General features: G+C 38.5%; 1 protein-coding gene across 1 annotated transcript in view; it reads right to left on the bottom strand.

Annotated features, from left to right (window-relative positions):
* Nucleotides 1-19,670, bottom strand: part of PRRG1 (proline rich and Gla domain 1) — a 136,195-nt gene that overhangs the window by 40,859 nt on the left and 75,666 nt on the right. The window contains exon 3 of the mRNA XM_058535626.1: nt 18,226-18,386. Within this exon, the coding sequence (XP_058391609.1) occupies nt 18,226-18,386 (161 nt within the window). The remainder of the gene's footprint in view (nt 1-18,225; nt 18,387-19,670) is intronic.

Raw genomic sequence — 19,670 nt, 5'->3', positions numbered from 1 at the left:
AATAATAGTTGAAAACTGCCATAACCTAAGGAAGGAAACAGACATTCAGGTACAGGAAGCACAGAGAGCACCAAATAAAATAAACCCAAAGAGGCCCACACCAAGACACATCATAATTAAAATGTCCAGAATTAAAGATAAACAGAAAATCCTAAAAGCCGCAAGAGAAAGACAAGTTACATACAAAGGAAACCCCATAAGGCTATCAGCTGACTTCTGAGCAGAAACCTTACAGGCTGAAAGAGAGTGGCATGATGTATTTAAAGTGCTAAAAGGAAAAAACGTACAGCCAAGAATACTCTACCCAGCAAGGTTATCATTCAAAATGGAAGGAGAGATGAAAAGTTTCCCAGACAAGCAAAAATTAGAGTTTGTCACCAAGAAATCAGTACTACAAGAAATGCTAAGGGGACTTATGTAAGGGGAAAAGAGAAGACCACAAATAGGAAAAATTATCTATTTCCATGATAAGAGGGCAATGGATACAAATGCACAAAAAAGAGATTAGATATGATATCAAAAACATAAATAGTGGAAGAGTGACGTCAGCATCATGGCAGAGTGAGCTTTCCCGTGAACTCTTCCTCCAATAAGATACAACAAAAGGAACAGTCACAGACCAACAACGGAATCCCAGACAGTGAAAAGCTAGATCGGAAAGATCCACATTGCCGCACATCTGAGAATGGAACCCGGAGGAAGTGGGGAGAGGTAAGGAGAACTCCTCTCCCTCCCCATCAGGATCAGCGATCCTAGTCTGCATGGCACCCAGAGAGGGGGGAGGGGCGGCCCTCAGAGGGGAAACTGTAGCTCTTCGGGCTCTCTCAGCCAGTGGGAAACTCCCACACAGAGGACTCAGAAGAGCCACAGGGCTACCATCAACATCTGAGCACCCCAGAGAGCGGATAACAAGGGGCGAATGAGAAGCCCCCCATGCCAGGGACCCAGAGGGCAAAAGAGAGAGCCCCCCTCCCCACAAACCGGACCCTGCAGCTCAGCCAACCAGACCAGAACAAGCGATCCATGGCAGACCAGACCAAGCGATCCGACCCACGGATCGCAGCGGAAAAACCGTGGATCGCAGCTGAAAAACCGCAGCAGAGTGCAGGGGGCTTAGATTACACGGCCCTTTATCACCACACAGTTGCGGCGGGTGGAAATTGCAACGAGAGATTTCCAGGATGAGGAAAAACAAAGCCAACACAGGAACCACAATGCAAAGATATATGAAATCACCAGAGCAGAAGGAAAATGACAAGCACCCAGAAACCAACCCTGAAGACACAGAAATCCATAATCTAAACAACAGAGATTTCAAAATAGCTAGCATAAAAACACTCAACGAAATACGAGATAACACAGACAACAATTCAATGAGATTAGGAGTTTCTTCACAAAAGAGATTGAAATCATAAAGAAAAACCAATCAGTGCTGATGGAGATGAAGAACCCAATGGAGGAGATAAAGGAGAATCTGGGATCTTTAAAGAACAGAGCTGACAATATGGAGGAAAGAATTAGCATTTTAGAGGATAGGAATACAGATATGCTCCAGATGGAAGAGGAGAAAGAACTAAGACTAAAAAGAAATGAAGAAAGTCTCCGAGAAATATCTGACTCTATTAGGAAATGTAACATAAGAATTATAGGTATTCGTGAGGGAGAAGGGAGGGAAAGAGGAACAGAGAGCCTATTCAAGGAAATAATAGCTAAGAATTTCCCAAATCTGGGGAAGGAGCAGGAAATACCACTAAGCGAAGCCAACAGGTCACCTAAATATATTAACAGACAAAGGCCATCTCCACGACATCTAGTGGTAAGGCTAGCCAGAGTCAATGACAATATTAAGGGCAGCTAGACAAAAACAAAAAAGAACGTACAAAGGAACTCCCATCAGGCTCTCAGCAGATTTCTCAACAGAAACTTTACAGGCTAGGAGAGACAGGAATGATATATTCAAAATACTGAAAGACAAAAACTTTCAGCCAAGAATACTCTATCCAGAAAAAACATCCTTCAAATATGATGGAGAAATAGTAACTCTCCCAGATAAACAAAAGCTAAGGGAGTTCATGCTCACGAGATCCCCACTACAAGGAATACTCAAGAAGGCCCTCAGGCATGAAAAAAAGAAGAGAAAAGGAATACAAACTTGGAGCAAGGAGAAAAATAGATAGATAAACTCAGACAAATATACATCTTTACTGGAATAGGTTAGCAACCACTTAAACACTAAAATCAAAGACCAAAGGAAGGAATTCACCAAAAATAAATTTAACCTCATCACTGTAAACACACAGCCACAATACAAGATAGTATAAGGTATAACAAGAACGACTTAGAAGGAGAAGAGGAAAGTGAATGAATTGACTTAGTATAAGGAAACAGGAGGCCATCAGATAATGGAATATCTCATACACAAGATATTTTACACAAACCTCAAGGTAACCACTAAACAAATAATCAAAACAAAACCACATATGATAAACAAAGAGAAAACTAGAAGAGTCATAAGACAGAACAACCAAACTGAATTGGCAGTCCAAAAGAAATGGGACAACAAACAAAGGAAGCCAGGAGGCAGAGTCAAGATGGCGGCTTAAGCAGACTCGGAACTCACCTCCTCCCGTGGACACAGCCAATTTACAACTACTCGTGGAAAAATTACCCCTGAGACAGAACTGAAAACTACATAAGAGGAACTCCTGCAACAACGGACAATCCTAACTGAGGTAGAAGAGGCAGAGGCTCCCTTCTGGAGAGGAAAAACGCCCCCTTCACAAGCCACCAGCTTCACGGCTGCCGGGAGCAGTTCACAGGTACGCAGCCCTCCCTGGAGGCGCGGGGCCCCGAGCCGGGGAGCGCCCCCGCTGTGGGCATTCTGTAGACCCAGCACAATCGAGACCAGTGGCATAATATCTGACTTTGCCTGCTACTAAAACACTGGGGAGTACCCCCAGAAAACACGGTTCACAAAGAAACTAAAACTGGCTCTTACGGGCCCGCACGCAAACTCACCCGTTTCAGAAAGCATCCTAAAATCACCAGAAAGAAAGGTGCACAGTGCTGTGGTGAAAAGAGACTCACCTAATAGGCCCTGAGTGCATCTCGGTGAGGGGTGAGACCTCTCCAGGGACTGGGACATTGGCGGCGGCCATTATTGTGGCCCGGTGTGGGCGTGCTGACACAGACGCAATTGGAGTTCTCCCTGAGGCCTGCTAGCCCAGGGTCTGCCCCACTCGCTAGAGCACCGATTTAATCTAGCTCAGCCAGGGCTGGCAGCCCACCCTAGAGACTGGCCCCACCCAACAACAAGCCCTCAGGCAACTTGTGGGCCTGCATGGATTGGTGACTGGATTCTCTGCAGCCTGGCAACTGAGCCGACTTGAGCGGGACAGGGTGTGCACAAGGAGCAGGTGGAGAGTATGGGGCAGTGGCGGAGTGTGTGGGGCTCCCACTGTGGAGAGACTGCGTCTGCTTGGGGAGGTCGGGGCACTGACACGGGACAGGACTGTGTTGACTGTGTGTGTAGACCTGTGGGTGGCAGGGTTTGTCAGCTGCAGAAGACTTGTGCTTCTCAAAGACCCACATAGGAGGTTTGACCCACCTTCCAAAGCCTGAAACGATTGGGTGCTCCTGTGCCTGAGGCCAGCCCCACCCAGCTGCAATCCTCAGAGAGCTGACAAGAGACCTAATAGGCTAGAGGCTTACAGCAATTGTAAGGCCCTGAGCCTAACAACCTGCCACGCTGGGGGCCTACTCACTTAAAAGAAATACTGCAACACAAATGTGGTATTAGAACTTGCAGCCAGTTGTGCTGGGGCTCCCCACACCTGATAAAGAGACTGAAGGGCCCACAACAACTACAAACAGCTGAGCATTACAACAGCTGGCCAGGAGCATAACTCGGCCTCCCTGGGCACCTACAGGGAGAGCAAACAGGCCACAAAAGAAGGACACACAAAGCCCACACAGGGGTCACCCCTGGAACATTAAGAACTGAGGGAAGCAAACTGCAGGCCTCCTAAGCCATCACTTACATAAGGTCACCTATCCAAGAGCAGGAGACGTAGCTGACCTACCTAATACGCAGACACTAGCACAGGGAAAGAGGCAAAATGAGGAGGCAAAAGAATACATTCCAAGTAAGGGAACAGGACAAAACCCCAGAAAAGGAATTAAGTGAAACAGAAATGAGCAACCTACCCAACAGAGAGTTCAAACTAAGAGTGTTAAGGATGCTCACTGATCTGGGGAGAAGAATGGATGAACTCAGTGAGAATGTCAACAAAGAAATGGAAGATATAAAAAAGAACCAATCAGAAATGAAGAATACAATACTGGAAATGAAAAATTCATTAGAGGGACTCAAAAGCAGAGTAGAGGATACAGAAGAACGGATCTGTGAGCTGGACGAAAGACTAGAAGAAATTACCCAAGCTGAACAGGTAAAAGAGAAAAGAATTAAAAAGAGTGAGGACAGTCTAAGGGACCTCTGGGACAACATCAAGCGCACTAACATCCATGTTATAGGTGTCCCGGAAGGAGCAGAGCGAGACAAGGGGGCAGAGAATCTATTTCAAGAAATAATAGATGAAAACTTCCCTAACCTAAGGAAGGAAACAGACATCCAGGTACAGGAAGCACAGAGAGCCCCAAATAAGATAAACCCAAAGAGGCCCACACCAAGACACATCATAATCAAAATGTCCACAATTAAAGATAAAGAGAGAATCCTAAAAGCCGCAAGAGAATGTCAAGTTACATACAAAGGAAACCCCATAAGGCTATCAGCTGACTTCTGAGCAGAAACCTTACAGGCTAGAAGAGAATGGCATGATATATTTAAAGTGCTAAAAGGAAAAAACTTACAGCCAAGAATACTCTACCCAGCAAGGTTAGCATTCAAAATGGAAGGAGAGATCAAAATTTTCCCAGATAAGCAAAAATTAAAGGAGTTTGTCACCAAGAAACCAGTGCTACAAGAAATGTTAAAGGGACTGATTTAAGGGGAAAAGAGAAGACCACAAATAGGAAAAATTATCTATTTCCATGATTAGAACGTAATGGATACAAATACACAAAAAAGAGGTTCGATATGATATCAAAAACATAAAAGGAGGGAGGAGGGGAGTTAAGACTACAGCTTTCAGACAGAGGTCAAACTAAAGTGACCATCAATTCTGTATAGAGGAAGAAACGAACAGAGAAGGACTACTAAAACACTGAGAAAAAAAAAGTTAAAAAATGGCAGTAAGTACATACTTATCAATAGCTACTTTAAACGTCAATGAACTAAATGCTCCAATTAAAAGGCATAGGGTGGCTGACTGGATAAAAAAACAAGACCCATATATATGCTGCATACAAGAGACACACTTCAGACCTAAAGACACTCACAAACTGAAAGTGAAGGGATGGAAAAAGATACTCCACGCAAATGGCAATGAAAAGAAAGCTGGGGTAGCACTACTCATATCACACAAAATAGACTTTAAAACAAAAACTGTAAAAAGAGACAAAGAAGGGCATTACATAATGATCAAGGGAACAATCCAACAAGAGAATATAACACTTGTAAATATCTACGCACCCAATGTAGGTGCACTAAATATATAAAGCAATTATTAACAGACATAAAAACAGAAATAGACAGTAACACAATAATAGTAGGGGACTTCAACACTCCACTTACACCAACGGATAGATCATCCAAACAGAAGATCAATAAGGAAACATTGGCTTTAAACGACACACTAGAACAGATGGACCTAGTAGATATATACAGAGCATTCCATCCAAAAACCGAAGAATACACGTTCTTTTCAAATGCGCATGGAACATTCTCCAGGATTGATCACATATTAGGCCACAAAACAAGTTTCCATAAACTTAAGAAGACTGAAATAATACCAAGCATCTTTTCTGACCACAACGGTATGAAACTAGAAATCAACTATAGGAAGAAAATCAGAAAAGCCACAAATACTTGGAGATTAAACAAAACGCTACTGAACAATGACTGGGTTAACGAAGACATCAAAGAAGAAATAAAAAAATACCTGGAGACAAATGAAAATGAAAATACGACATGCGAGAATGTATGGGATACAGCAAAAGCAGTTCTAAGAGGGAAGTTTATAGCGATACAGGCCTATCTCAACAGACAAGAAAAATCTCAAATAAACAATCTAACAATGCACCTAAAGGAACTGGAAAAAGAAGAACAAACAAAGCCCCAAATCAGTAGAAGAAGGGAAATAATAAAAATCAGAGCAGAAATAAATGAAATAGAGACCAAAAAAACAATATAAAAAATTAATAAAACCAAGAGCTGGTTCTTTAAAAAGATAAACAAAATTGACAAACCTTTAGCTAGACTCACCAAGAAAAAAAGAGAGAAGGCACAAATAAGTAAAATCAGAAATGAAAGAGGAGAGGTTACAACAGACACCTCAGAAATACAAAAGATTATAAGAGAATACTATGAAAAGCTATATGCCAACCAATTTGACAATCTGGAAGAAATGGATAAATTCTTAGAATCATACAACCTTTCAAAACTGGATCAATAAGAAGTAGAGAATTTGAATAGACCAATCAGCAGTAAGGAGATCGAAACAGTAATCAAAAACCTCCCCAAAAATAAAAGTCCAGGACCAGACGGCTTCCCTGGGGAATTCTACCAAACATTCAAAGAAGACTTAATACCTATCCTTCTCAAACTCTTCCAAAAAGTTGAGGAGGGGGGGAAGCTCCCTAACTCATTCTATGAAGCTGACATTACCCTGATACCAAAAACAGACAAGGACAACACAAAAAAAAGAAAATTACAGGCCAATATCACTGATGAACATCGATGCAAAAATCCTCAACAAAATACTAGCAAATCGCATACAACAATACGTTAAAAAGATTATACACCATGATCAAGTGGGATTTATTCCAGGGATGCAGGGATGGTTTAACATTCGCAAATCAATCAACGTAATACACCACATTAATAAAATGAAGAATAAAAATCACATGATCATCTCAATAGATGCAGAGAAAGCATTTGACAAGATACAGCATCCATTTATAATAAAAACTCTGAATAAAATGGGTATAGAAGGAAAGTATCTCAACATAAAGACCATATATGAGAAACCCACATCTAATATCATCCTCAATGGTGAAAAACTGAAAGCCATCCCTCTAAGAACAGGAACCAGACAAGATGCCCACTCTCACCACTCCTATTTAACATAGTACTGGAAGTCCTAGCCAGAGCAATCAGGCAAGAGAAAGAAATAAAAGGGATCCAAATTGGAAAGGAAAAATTGAAACAGTCACTATTTGCAGATGACATGATTTTATATATAGAAAACCCTAAAGAATCCACCAGAAAACTTTTAGAAGTAATAAACGAATATGGTAAAGTTGCAGGATACAAAATCAACATACAAAAATCAGTTGCATTTCTGTACACTAACAACGAAGTAGCAGAAAGAAAATTTAAGAATACCATCCCCTTTACAATTGCAACAAAAAGAATAAAATACCTAGGAATAAACTTAACCAAAGAGGTGAAAGATCTGTACACAGAAAACTATAAAACATTTCTGAAAGAAATTGAAGACGACACAAAGAAATGGAAAGATATTCCGTGCTCTTGGATTGGAAGAATTAACATAGTTAAGATGTCCATACTTCCTAAAGCCATCTATAGATTCAATGCAATCCCTATCAAAGTTTCAACAACATTTTTCACAGAAATAGAACAAAGAATCCTAAAATTTATATGGAACAACAAAAAAAACCCCAATAGCTAAAGGAATCCTGAGAAAAAAGAACAAAGCTGGAGGTATCACACTCCCCGATTTCAAAATATGCTACAAAGCTATAGTAACCAAAACAGCATGGTACTGGCACAAAATCAGACACACAGATCAATGGAATAGAATCGAAAGCCCAGAAATAAACCCACACATCTATGGACAGCTAATCTTTGACAAAGGAGCCAAGAACATACAATGGAGAAAAGAAAGTCTCTTCAACAAATGGTGTTGGGACAACTGGATAGCCACATGCAAAAAAATGAAAGTAGACCCTTACCTTACACCATACACAAAAATTAACTCCAAATGGATTAAAGACTTGAATGTAAGACCTGAAACTGTGAAACTTCTAGAAGAAAACATAGGCAGTACGCTCTTCGACATAAGCCTTAGCAACATCTTTTCAAACACCACGTCTGACCGGGCAAGAGAAACAATAGAAAAAATAAACAAATGGGACTACATCAAACTAAAAAGCTTCTGCACAGCAAAGGAAACCATCGACAAAATGAAAAGACAACCTAACAATTGGGAGAAGATATTTGCAAACCATACTTCTGATAAGGGCTTAATCTCCAAAATATATAAAGAACTCATGCATCTCAACAACAAAAAAATTACCAACCCAATTAAAAAATGGGCAAAAGACCTGAACAGACATTTCTCCAAAGAAGATATACAGATGGCCAACAGACACATGAAAAGATGTTCAAAATCACTAACTATCAGGGAAATGCAAATCAAAACTACAATGAGATATCACCTCACGCCCGTCAGAATGGCTATAATTAACAAGACAGGAAACAACATGTGTTGGAGAGGATGTGGAGAGAAGGGAACTCTCATCCACTGCTGGTGGGAGTGCAAACTGGTGCAGCCACTATGGAAAACAGTATGGAGATTCCTCAAAAAATCAAGGATAGAACTACCATATGATCCAGCTATTCCACTGTTGGGTATTTATCCAAAGAACTTGAAAACACCAATTTTTAAAGGTACATGCACCCCTGTGTTCATTGCAGCGTTATCCACAATAGCCAAGACTTGGAAGCAGCCTAAGTGCCCATCAGGGGACGAATGGATAAAGAAGATGTGGTATATATACACAATGGAATACTACTCAGCCATAAGAAACGATGAAATCCAGCCATTTGTGACAACGTGGATGGACATTGAGGGTATAATGCAAAGTGAAATAAGTCAGAGGGAGAAGGTCAAATACCGTATGATTTCCTTCATTAAGCAGTAGGTAATAACAAAAATAAACAAACACATAGGGATAGAGATTGGATTGGTGGTTACCAGAGGGGAAGGGGGAGGGAGGAAGGTGAAAGGGATAATTCGGTACATGTGTGTGGTGATGGGTTGTAATTAGTATTTTGGTGGTGAACATGATTTAGTCTATGCAGAAATAGAAGTACAATGATGTACACCTGAAATTTTAACAACAAAAAAAAGAAACAAAGGAAATGCAAAAGAACCAGAAAATAAGTGACAAAACAGCAACATTAAGCCCTCATATATCAATAATTACCCTAAATGTAAATGGATTGAACTCTCCAATCAAAAGATACAGAGTGGCAGGATGGATTAAAAAGCAAGACCCAACAATATGCTGCCTCCAGGAAACACATCTCAGCACTAAAGAGAAGCACAGGCTCAGAGTGAAAGGATGGAAGGCAATACTCCAAGCTAATGTCAAACAAAAGAAAGCAGGTGTTGCCATACTCATATCAGACAAAGTAGACTTCAAGATAAAACAGGTTAAGAAAGACAAAGAAGGGAAATATATAATGATAAAAGGGACACTCCACCAAGAAGACATATCACTTATAAATATATACGCACTCAACATAGAAGCACCAATGTACATAAAGCAACTATTAACAAACCTAAAAGGAGACATTAACAACAACAAAATAATAATAGTAGGGCATCTTAATACCCCACTTACATCAATGGATAGATCATCCAGACAAAAAGTCAATAAAGAAATAGTAGACTTAAATGAAAAACTGCATGATATGGACCTAGTAGATATATACAGAGCACTCCATCCCAAAACAGCTGACTATACATTCTTCTCAAGCGAGCATGGAACATTCTCAAGGATAGACATATGCTGGGAAACAAAGCAAGCCTCAATAAATTTAAGAAGATTGAAATCATAACAAGCATCTTTTCAGACCATAATGCTATGAAACTGGAAATGAACCATGAAAAAAAAGCTGGGAAAGTGACAAAAATGTGGAGATTAAACAACATGCTACTGAACAACCAATGGATCATTGATGAAATTAAAGGAAAAATCAAAAACTATCTGGAAACAAACGAAAATGAAAATATGCCATACAAAACCATATGGGATGCAGCAAAAGCGGTCCTGAGAGGGAAACTCATAGCGATACAAGCCCACCTTAACAAACAAGAAAAAGCCCAAATAGGCAACTTTAAATTACACCTAACAGAACTAGAAAAAGAAGAACAAACAAAGCCCAAAGTCAGCAGAAGGAGAGAAATAATAAAAATCAGAGCAGAAATAAATGAAACTGAGACCAAAAAAACAGTAGAAAGGATTAATGAAACAAAGAGTTGGTTCTTTGAGAAGATAAACAAAATCAACAAACCCTTAGCCAGGCTTACTAAGAAAAAAAGAGAAAAGGCTCAAGTAAATAAAATTAGAAATGAAAGAGGAAAAATTACAACAGATACCACGGAAATACAGAGAATTATAAGAGAATACTATGAGAAATTATATGCCAACAAATTGGACAATCTCAAAGAAATGGATAAATTCTTAGACTCATACAATCTCCCAAAACTGAAGCAAGAAGAAATGGAGAATCTGAATAGACCAATCACAAGAGATTGAAATAGTAATCAAAAACCTCCCAAAAAATAAAAGTCCAGGACCAGATGGCTTCTCCAGTGAATTTTACCAAACATTCAAAGAAGATTTAATACCCATCCTTCTCAAACTATTCCAAAAAATAGAGGACGATGGAACACTTCCTAAATCATTCTACAAGGCTGACACCACCCTGATACCAAAGCCAGACAAAGACAATACAAAGAAAGAAAATTACAGGCCAATATCGCTGATGAACATTGATGCAAAACTCAACAAAATATTGGCAAACCGAATACAGCCATACATTAAAAAGATCATGCACCATGATCAAGTGGGATTTATACCAGGGACGCAGGGATGGTTCAACATCCGCAAATCAATCAACGTGATACATCACATCAACAAAACAAACAATAAAAACCACATGGTCATCTCAATAGACGCAGAGAAGGCATTTGACAAGATACAACATCCATTTATGATAAAAACTCTCAACAAAATGGGAATAGAAGGAAATTACCTCAACATAATAAAGGCTATTTATGACAAACCCACAGCCAACATCATACTCAACAGGGAAAGACTGAAAGCCATTCCTCTGAGAACAGGAAAGAGGCAGGGCTGCCCACTCTCACCACTCCTGTTCAACATAGTACTGGAGGTTTTGGCCAGAGCAATTAGGCAAGAAAAAGGAATAAAACGAATCCAAATAGGTAACGAAGAAGTGAAACTCTCACTATTTGCAGACGACACGATTTTATATATAGAAAACCCTGAAGAATCCGTTGGAAAACTATTAGAAATAATCAACAACTACAGCAAAGTTGCAGGGTACAAAATCAATCTACAAAAATCAGTTGGATGTGTGTATGCTAATAATGAACTAACAGAAAGAGAGCTCAAAAAGACAATACCATTTACAATTGCATCAAAAAGCATAAAATACCTAGGAATAAATCTTACCAAGGAGGTGAAGGACCTATACAATGAGAACTACAAGACATTATTGAAAGAAATCCATGATGACATAAAGAAATGGAAAGATATCCCATGCATGTGGAGTGGAAGAAGAAACATAGTTAAAATGTCTATATTACCTAATGTAATCTACAGATTCAATGCAATACCAATCAGAATCCCAAAGACATTCTTCACAGAAATAGAAAAAAGAATACTAAAATTTATATGGGGCAACAAAAGACCCCGAATAGCTAAAGAAATCCTAAGAAAAAAGAACAAAGCAGGAGGCATCACAATCCCTGACTTCAAAACATACTACAAAGCAATAGTAATCAAAACAGCATGGTACTGGTACAAAAACAGACACACAGATCAATGGAACAGAACTGAAAGCCCAGAAATAAAACCACACATATACGGACAGCTAATTTTCGACAAAGGTGCTAAGAACATACAATGGAGAAAGGAAAGTCTCTTCAATAAATGGTGTTGGGAAAACTGGACAGCCACATGCAAAAGAATGAAAGTGTACCATCTGCTATCGCCATTCACAAAAATTAACTCAAAATGGATCAATGACCCTGAAGGTGAGACCTGAAACTATAAAACTCATAGAAGAAAATATAGGCAACACACTATTTGACATTGGTCATAAAGGAATCTTTTCGGATGACATGCCTACCCAGACTAGGGAAACTGAAGAAAAAATAAACAAGTGGGACTTTATCAGATTAAAGAGCTTCTATAAGACAAATGACACCAGAATCAAGATGAACAGACAACCAACCAGCTGGGAGAGAATATTTGCAAAACATACATCTGACAAAGGGTTGATCTCCATAATATATCAAGAACTCACACAACTGAACAACAAAAAAAACAAACAACCCGATCAAAAAATGGGCAGAGGAAATGAACAGACACTTCTCCAAAGAAGATATACAGATGGCCAATAGGCACGTGAAAAGATGTTCAACATCACTAATCATCAGGGAAATGCAAATCAAAACAACACTAAGATATCACCTCACGCCCGTTAGAATGGCTATAATCACCAAGACAAAAAACAACAAGTGTTAGAGAGGATGTGGAGAAACAGGAACCCTCATACACAGCTGGTGGGAATGCAAACTGGTGCAGCCTCTATGGAAAACGGTATGGAGATTCCTCAAAGAATTAAAAATAGAGATGCCCTATGATCCAGCCATCCCACTACTGGGAATCTATCCAACGCACCTGAAATCAACAATCCAAAGAGGCTTTTATGCACCCCTATGTTCATTGCAGCATTATTCACCATAGCCAAGAAGTGGAAGCAACCCACGTGTCCCTCAACTGACGACTGGATTAAGAAAATGTGGTATAGATATACAATGGAATACTACTCAGCCATAAAAAAAGACAAAATCGTCACATTTGCAACAACATGGATGGGCCTGGAGCATATTATGTTAAGTGAAATAAGCCAGAAAGAGAAAGACAAACACTGTATGATCTCACTCATATGTGGAATATAAACCAACACATGGACAGAGAAAACTGTACTGTGGTTACCAGGGGCGGTGGGGGGTGGGCACAAGGGGTGAAGGGAGTCATATATATGGTGATGGACAAACAAAAATATACAACCCAACATTTCACAATGTTAAAAACCATTAAAACATCAATAAAAAAAGAGGAAAAAAAAAAAGTAAAACCCCAAAATTCAACCGAGAAAAAGAAAAAAAAACATAAATAGTGGGAGGAGGGGAGTTAAAGAGTAGAGCTTTCGTACAGAAGTAAATTTAAAAAGACTATCAACTTAATACAGACTGCTATATACGTAAGTTACTATATATGAACTCCATGGTAATCACAAACCAGAAACCTATAATAAATACACAAAATCTAAGAGAAAGGAACCCAAACATAATACTAAAGAAAGCCATCAAACCACAAGGGAAGAGAGCAAGAGAAGAAGAAAGGAACAGAGTGGGCCGGCCCGGTGGCTTAGCAGTTAAGTGCACGTGCTGCGCTACTGAAGGCCCGGGTCCGGATCCCAGGCGCGCACCAACACACCGCTTCTCCAGCCATACTGAGGTCACGTCCCACATACAGCAACTAGCAGGATGTGCAACTGTGACATACAACTATCTACTGGGGCTTTGGGGATTAAAAAAAAAAAAAAAAGGAGGAGGATTGCCAATAGATGTTAGCTCAGAGCCGGTCTTCCTCAGCAAAAAGAGGAGGATTGGCATGGATGTTAGCTCAGGGCTGATGTTTCTGACAATAAAAAATAAATAAGTAAATAAATAAAACTGTTGAAAAAAATGAGAAAAAAAAAGAAAGAAAAGAACAGAGAAGAACTACTAAAACACAAGAAACAAAAGTTAAAAAAATGGCAGTAAGTACATACTTATCAATAGCTACTTTAAACGTTAATAGACTAAATGCTCCAATTAAAAGGTATAGGGTGGCTGACTGGATAAAAAAACAAGACCCATATATATGCTGCATACAAGAGACCATTTCATATCTAAAGACACTCACAAACTGAAAGTAAAGAGATGGAAAAAGATACTGCATGCTAATGGCAATGAAAAGAAAGCTGAGGTAGCAATACTCATATCAGACAAAATAGACTTTAAAACAAAAACTGTAAAAAGAGACAAAGAAGGGCACTACATAATAATCAAGGGAACAAGCAAACAAGAGGACATAACACTTGTAAATATCTATGCACCCAACGCAGGAGCACCTAAATATATATATAGTAATTATTAACAGACATAAAAAGAGAAATAGACATAAAAAGAGAAATATAATAATAGTAGGGGACTTTAACACTCCACTTACACCAACGGATAGATCATCCAAACAGAAGATCAATAAGGAAACACTGGCCTTGAATGACACACTAGAACAGATGGACCTAGTAGATATATACAGAACATTACATCCAAAAACCAAAGAATACACATTCTTCTCAAATGCACATGGAACATTCTCCAGGATTGATCACATATTAGGCCACAAAACAAGTCTCCATAAATTTAAGAAGACTGAAATAACACCAAGCATCTTTTCTGACCACAACAATATGAAACTAGAAATCAACTATAGGAAGAAAATCAGAAAAGCCACAAATATGTGGAGATTAAACAAAATGCTACTGAACAATGATTGGGTCTACTAAGAAATCAAAGGAGAAATCAAAAAAATACCTGGAGACAAATGCAAATGAAAATACCACACGCCAGAATTTATGGGATACAGCAAAAGCAGTTCTAAGAGGGAAGTTTATACCAATACAGGCCTATCTCAACAAACAAGAAAAACCTCAAATAAACAATCTAACGGCACACCTAAAGGAACTGGAAAAAGAAGAACAAAGCCCAAAATCAGAAGAAGAGGAGAAATAATAAAAATCAGAGCAGAAATAAATGAAATAGGGACTAAAAAGACAACAGAAAAAATTAATAAAACCAAGGGCTAGTTCTTTGAAAAGATAAACAAAATTCACAAACCTTTAGCTAGACTCACCAAGAAAAAAAGAGAGAAGGCTCAAATAAGTAAAATCAGAAATGAAAGAGGAGAAATTACAACGGACACCTCAGAAATACAAAAGATTAAAAGAGAATACTATGAAAAGCTATACGCCAACCAATCTGACAATCTGGAAGAAATGATAAATTCTTAGAATCATACAACCTTCGAAAACTGGATCAAGAAGAAATAGAGAATTTGAATAGACCAATCACCAGTAAGGAAATCGAAACTCTAATCAAAAACCTCCCCAAAAATAAAAGTCCAGGACCAGACAGCTTCCCTGGTGAATTCTACCAAACATTCAAAGAAGACTTAATACCTATCCTTCTCAAACTCTTCCAAACAACCAGGGCTGGGGTGGGGGGGCTCCTTAACTCAGTCTACAAAGCTGACATTAGCCTGATACCAAAACCAGACAAGGACAACACACAAAAAGAAAATTACAGGCCAATATCACTGATGAACATTGATGCAAAAATCCTCAACAAAATACTAGCAAATCGTATACAACAATATATTAAAAAGATTACATACCATGATCAGGTGGGATTTATTCCAGGGATGCAGGGATGGTTCAACATCCGCAAATCAATCAATGTGATACACCACATTAACAAAATGAGGAATAAAAACCACATGATCACCTCAATAGATGCAGAGAAAGACTTTGACAAGATCCAACATCCATTTATGATAAAAACTCTCAATAAAATGGGTACAGAAGGAAAGTACCTCAACATAATAAGGGCTCTATATGACAAACCCACAGCCCAAATCATACTCAATGGGGAAAAACTGAAAGCCATTCCACTGAGAAGACGAACCAGACAAGGGTGCCAACTCTCGCCACTCGTATTCAACATAGTACTGCAGGTTTTGGCCAGAGAAATTAGGCAAGAAAAAGAAACAAAAAGAGTCCAAATGGGCAATGAAGAAGTAAAACTCTCGCTGTTTGCAAATGATGTGACTTTATATACAGAAAACCTTAAAGAATCCATTGCAAAAGTATTAGAAATAATCAACAATTACAGCAAAGTTGCAGGGTACAAAATCAACTTACAAAAATCAGTTGCATTTCTATACTCTAATAATGAACTAACAGAAAGAGAACTCAAGAATATGATCCCATTTACAATTCCAACAGAAAGAATAAAATATCTAGGAGTAAATTTAACCAAGGAGGTGAAAGACCCATACCATGAAAACTATAAGACATTATTGAAAGAAATCCATGATGACATAAAGAAATGGAAAGATATTTCATGCACATGGATTGGAAGAATAAATATAGTTAAAATGTCCATACTACCTAAAGGAATCTACAGATTCAATGCAATCCTCATCAGAATCCCAATGACATTCTTCATGGAAACAGAACAAAGAATCCTAAAATTCATATGGGGCAACAAAAGACCCCAAACAGCTAAACCAATCCTGAGAAAAAAGAACAAAGCTCAAGGCATCACAATCCCTGACTTCAAAATATACTACAAAGCTATAGTAATCAAAACAGCATGGTAGTGGTACAAAAACAGACACACAGATCAATGGAACAGAATTGAAAGCCCAGAAATAAAACCACACATCTGTGGACAGCTAATCTTCGACAGTGGAGCTAAGAACATACAATGGAGAAAGGAAAGTTACTTCAATAAATGTTGTTGGGAAAACTGGACAGCCACATGCAAAAGAAGGAAAGGAGACCATTATTTTTCGCCATACACAAAAATTAACTGAAAATGGATGAAAGACTTGAAGGTAAGACCTGAAACCATAAAACTCCTAGAAGAAAATATAGGCAGTACACTCTTTGACATCAGTCTTAGAAGGATCTTTTCAATTACCATGTCTACTCAGGCAAGGGAAGCAAAAGAAAAAATAAATAAGTGGGACTTCATCCGACTAAAGAGCTTCTGCAAGGCAAAGGAAACCAGGAACAAAATGAAAAAACAACCCACCAACTGGGAGAAAATATTTGTAGATCATATATCTGACAAGGGGTTAATCTCCAAAATATATCAAGAACTCACACAACACAACAACAGAAAAACAAACAACCTGATCAAAAAATGGGCAGAGGATATAAACAGACATTTTTCAAAAGAAGATATACGGATGGCCAGTAGGTACATGAAAAGATGTTCAACATCACTAATCAGCAGGGAAATGCAAATCAAAACTATACTAAGATATCACCTTATACCCGTTAGAATGGCTATAATCACCAAGATAAAAAATAACAAATGTTGGAGAGGATGTGGAGAAAAGGGAACCCTCATACACTGCTGTTGGGAATGCAAACTGGTGCAGCCACTATGGAAAACAGTAGGGAGATTCTTCAAAAAATTAAAAATAGATATACCATATGATCCAGCAATCCCACTACTGGGTATTTATCCAAAGAGCTTGAAATTAACAATTCAAAGAGACTTATGCACCCTGATGTTCACTGCAGCATTATTCACTATAGCCAAGATGTGGAAGCAACCCAAGTGCCCACTGACTGATGACTGGATAAAGAAGATGTGGTATTCAATGTGGTATTCCATATACAATGGAATAGTACTCAGCCATAAAAAAAGACAAAATTGTCTCATTCGTAACAACATGGATGGACCTTGAGGATGTTATGTTAAGCAAATAAGCCAGACAGAGAAAGACAAACACCATAGGATTTCACTCATATGTGGAAGATAAACTAACACACAGACAAAGAGAACAGTTTAGTGGTTACCAGAGGGGAAGGGGGTTGCGGAGTGGGCACAAGGGGTGAAGGGGCACATTTACACGGTGACTGACAAATAATAAGGTAAAACTGCAATTTCACAATGTTATAAACTATTATGACCTCAATAAGAAAAAAAAAAACACACCAACATACAGGGAAGTGAACCTAGCTCTCCTACCTACAGAGTATTCGTAGTTAGATGCCACTTTAAGAGTTCTTCACAAGGGTGATTTTTAATCAAAAGCAGTGCATACAATTTGGGAATGCAGATTTTAAATATACATCAAAAAGGTAGGCAAATCTGTGTAAATTTAAAAAAAAACTGCCAACATACTTACAGTTTTTTCATTATTCTCAAAAGCTTCTCTTGCTTCTTCAAATGTGCAGACTTCTTCTTTGCATTCACGCTCAATGTTGCCCTGTCTTATTTCTTCAAAAAGTCCATTAGCTCTTGGGTAGCGTTTTAATACTGAATTGGCTTTTTCTTCTGTGAGGAAAACTAAAAAGAGACATAATAATAAGCATAAAAGTGTAATTAAAAAACATTTGCAAAGTTAATATACAATATGAAAACTGCTAGATGCTTTTTTTTTTTTTTTGAGGAAGATAGGCCCTGAGCTAACATCTGTTGCCAATCTTCCTCTTTTTCTTTTTTCTCCCCAAAACCCCAGTACATAGTTGTAGGTCCTTCTAGTGCTTCTATGTGGGATGCCACCACAGCATGGCTTGATGAGTGGTGAGTAGGTCCACAGCCAGGATCGGAACCGGCAAACCCCGGGCCGTCAAAACAGAATGTGCAAACTTAACTGCTATGCCACCGGCCCGGCCCCTGCTAGATGCTCTTTAGAAAACATAGCCAACATCCTAAACCTCTTTCCATGAGTCAGCAATGAAGTAACACTTAGCTCCAGACCACCACATCTGCCATCTTCCTCATCATGTGAGTATGTCCCTTCAGGAGCAGTTGCCCTGGGCAGGGACAATGACATAATTAACTGTGTTATATTCAGACTTTAGCACCTTCCTGCCAACCATGGGTGTGTGAACACAGTACTAATGATACCACTACTTATACTCATTACTATAAGTGGACACCCCAAGGCATTCTGCTGTTGGACAGCAGCAGGGAAATCAAAATCCAGTCTCTAGACTATCAGTCTTTATCCCCCTAAAAATAAATAAAACTCCAATTAACCTAATAATGTAAACCCAGAGAGCCCTTAGTTGTATGAAAAAGAAGCGATGACAAAGCAATATCCAGAAATTAAGATAAATTTCACCATAATTCATTCCAGGGAACACTAATAATAATTTTTTCTAAATGCACTTAAATTAAATGTATTGTGACAATTTAATATATTCAACCCCATTTCACTGTCCTTCAGAAAAAGAAAATTCTTCTGTGTGGCTTATAGAGGCATTTCATATAAACATTCAAAATGTATATTTATGATACCCAGTAAAATAAATAAGGCAATAGTTATATGCACACTTATGGGGAATTATTTTTATCTTTACATACAGATTAATTTTAAACTTTACTTCAATTACATTTTTCCAAAAAGTGTCATGCTTGTTTGGAGAGATAAATACAATGCTACCAGAATTTAATCTCTGCAAAAGAAATTAGAAAACTCCTTAATCTTATAGACTTCTGACATGGGAGAAGGCAACAGATCCTTCAAATGTTAAAAAAAAAAAAAAAAAAAAGTCTTCATTTTGCAAAGAACATTTTGAAGTAAATGAAAAACAGTAGGTGCGCTTTTAAAAATGGCAACAATAG

Source organism: Diceros bicornis, chromosome X (assembly GCF_020826845.1).
Source record: "Diceros bicornis minor isolate mBicDic1 chromosome X, mDicBic1.mat.cur, whole genome shotgun sequence".
NCBI classification, from domain to species: domain Eukaryota; kingdom Metazoa; phylum Chordata; class Mammalia; order Perissodactyla; family Rhinocerotidae; genus Diceros; species Diceros bicornis.
The sequence above is the reverse complement of the archived record's forward strand: the minus strand, read 5'-3'. Positions and strand labels throughout refer to the sequence as shown.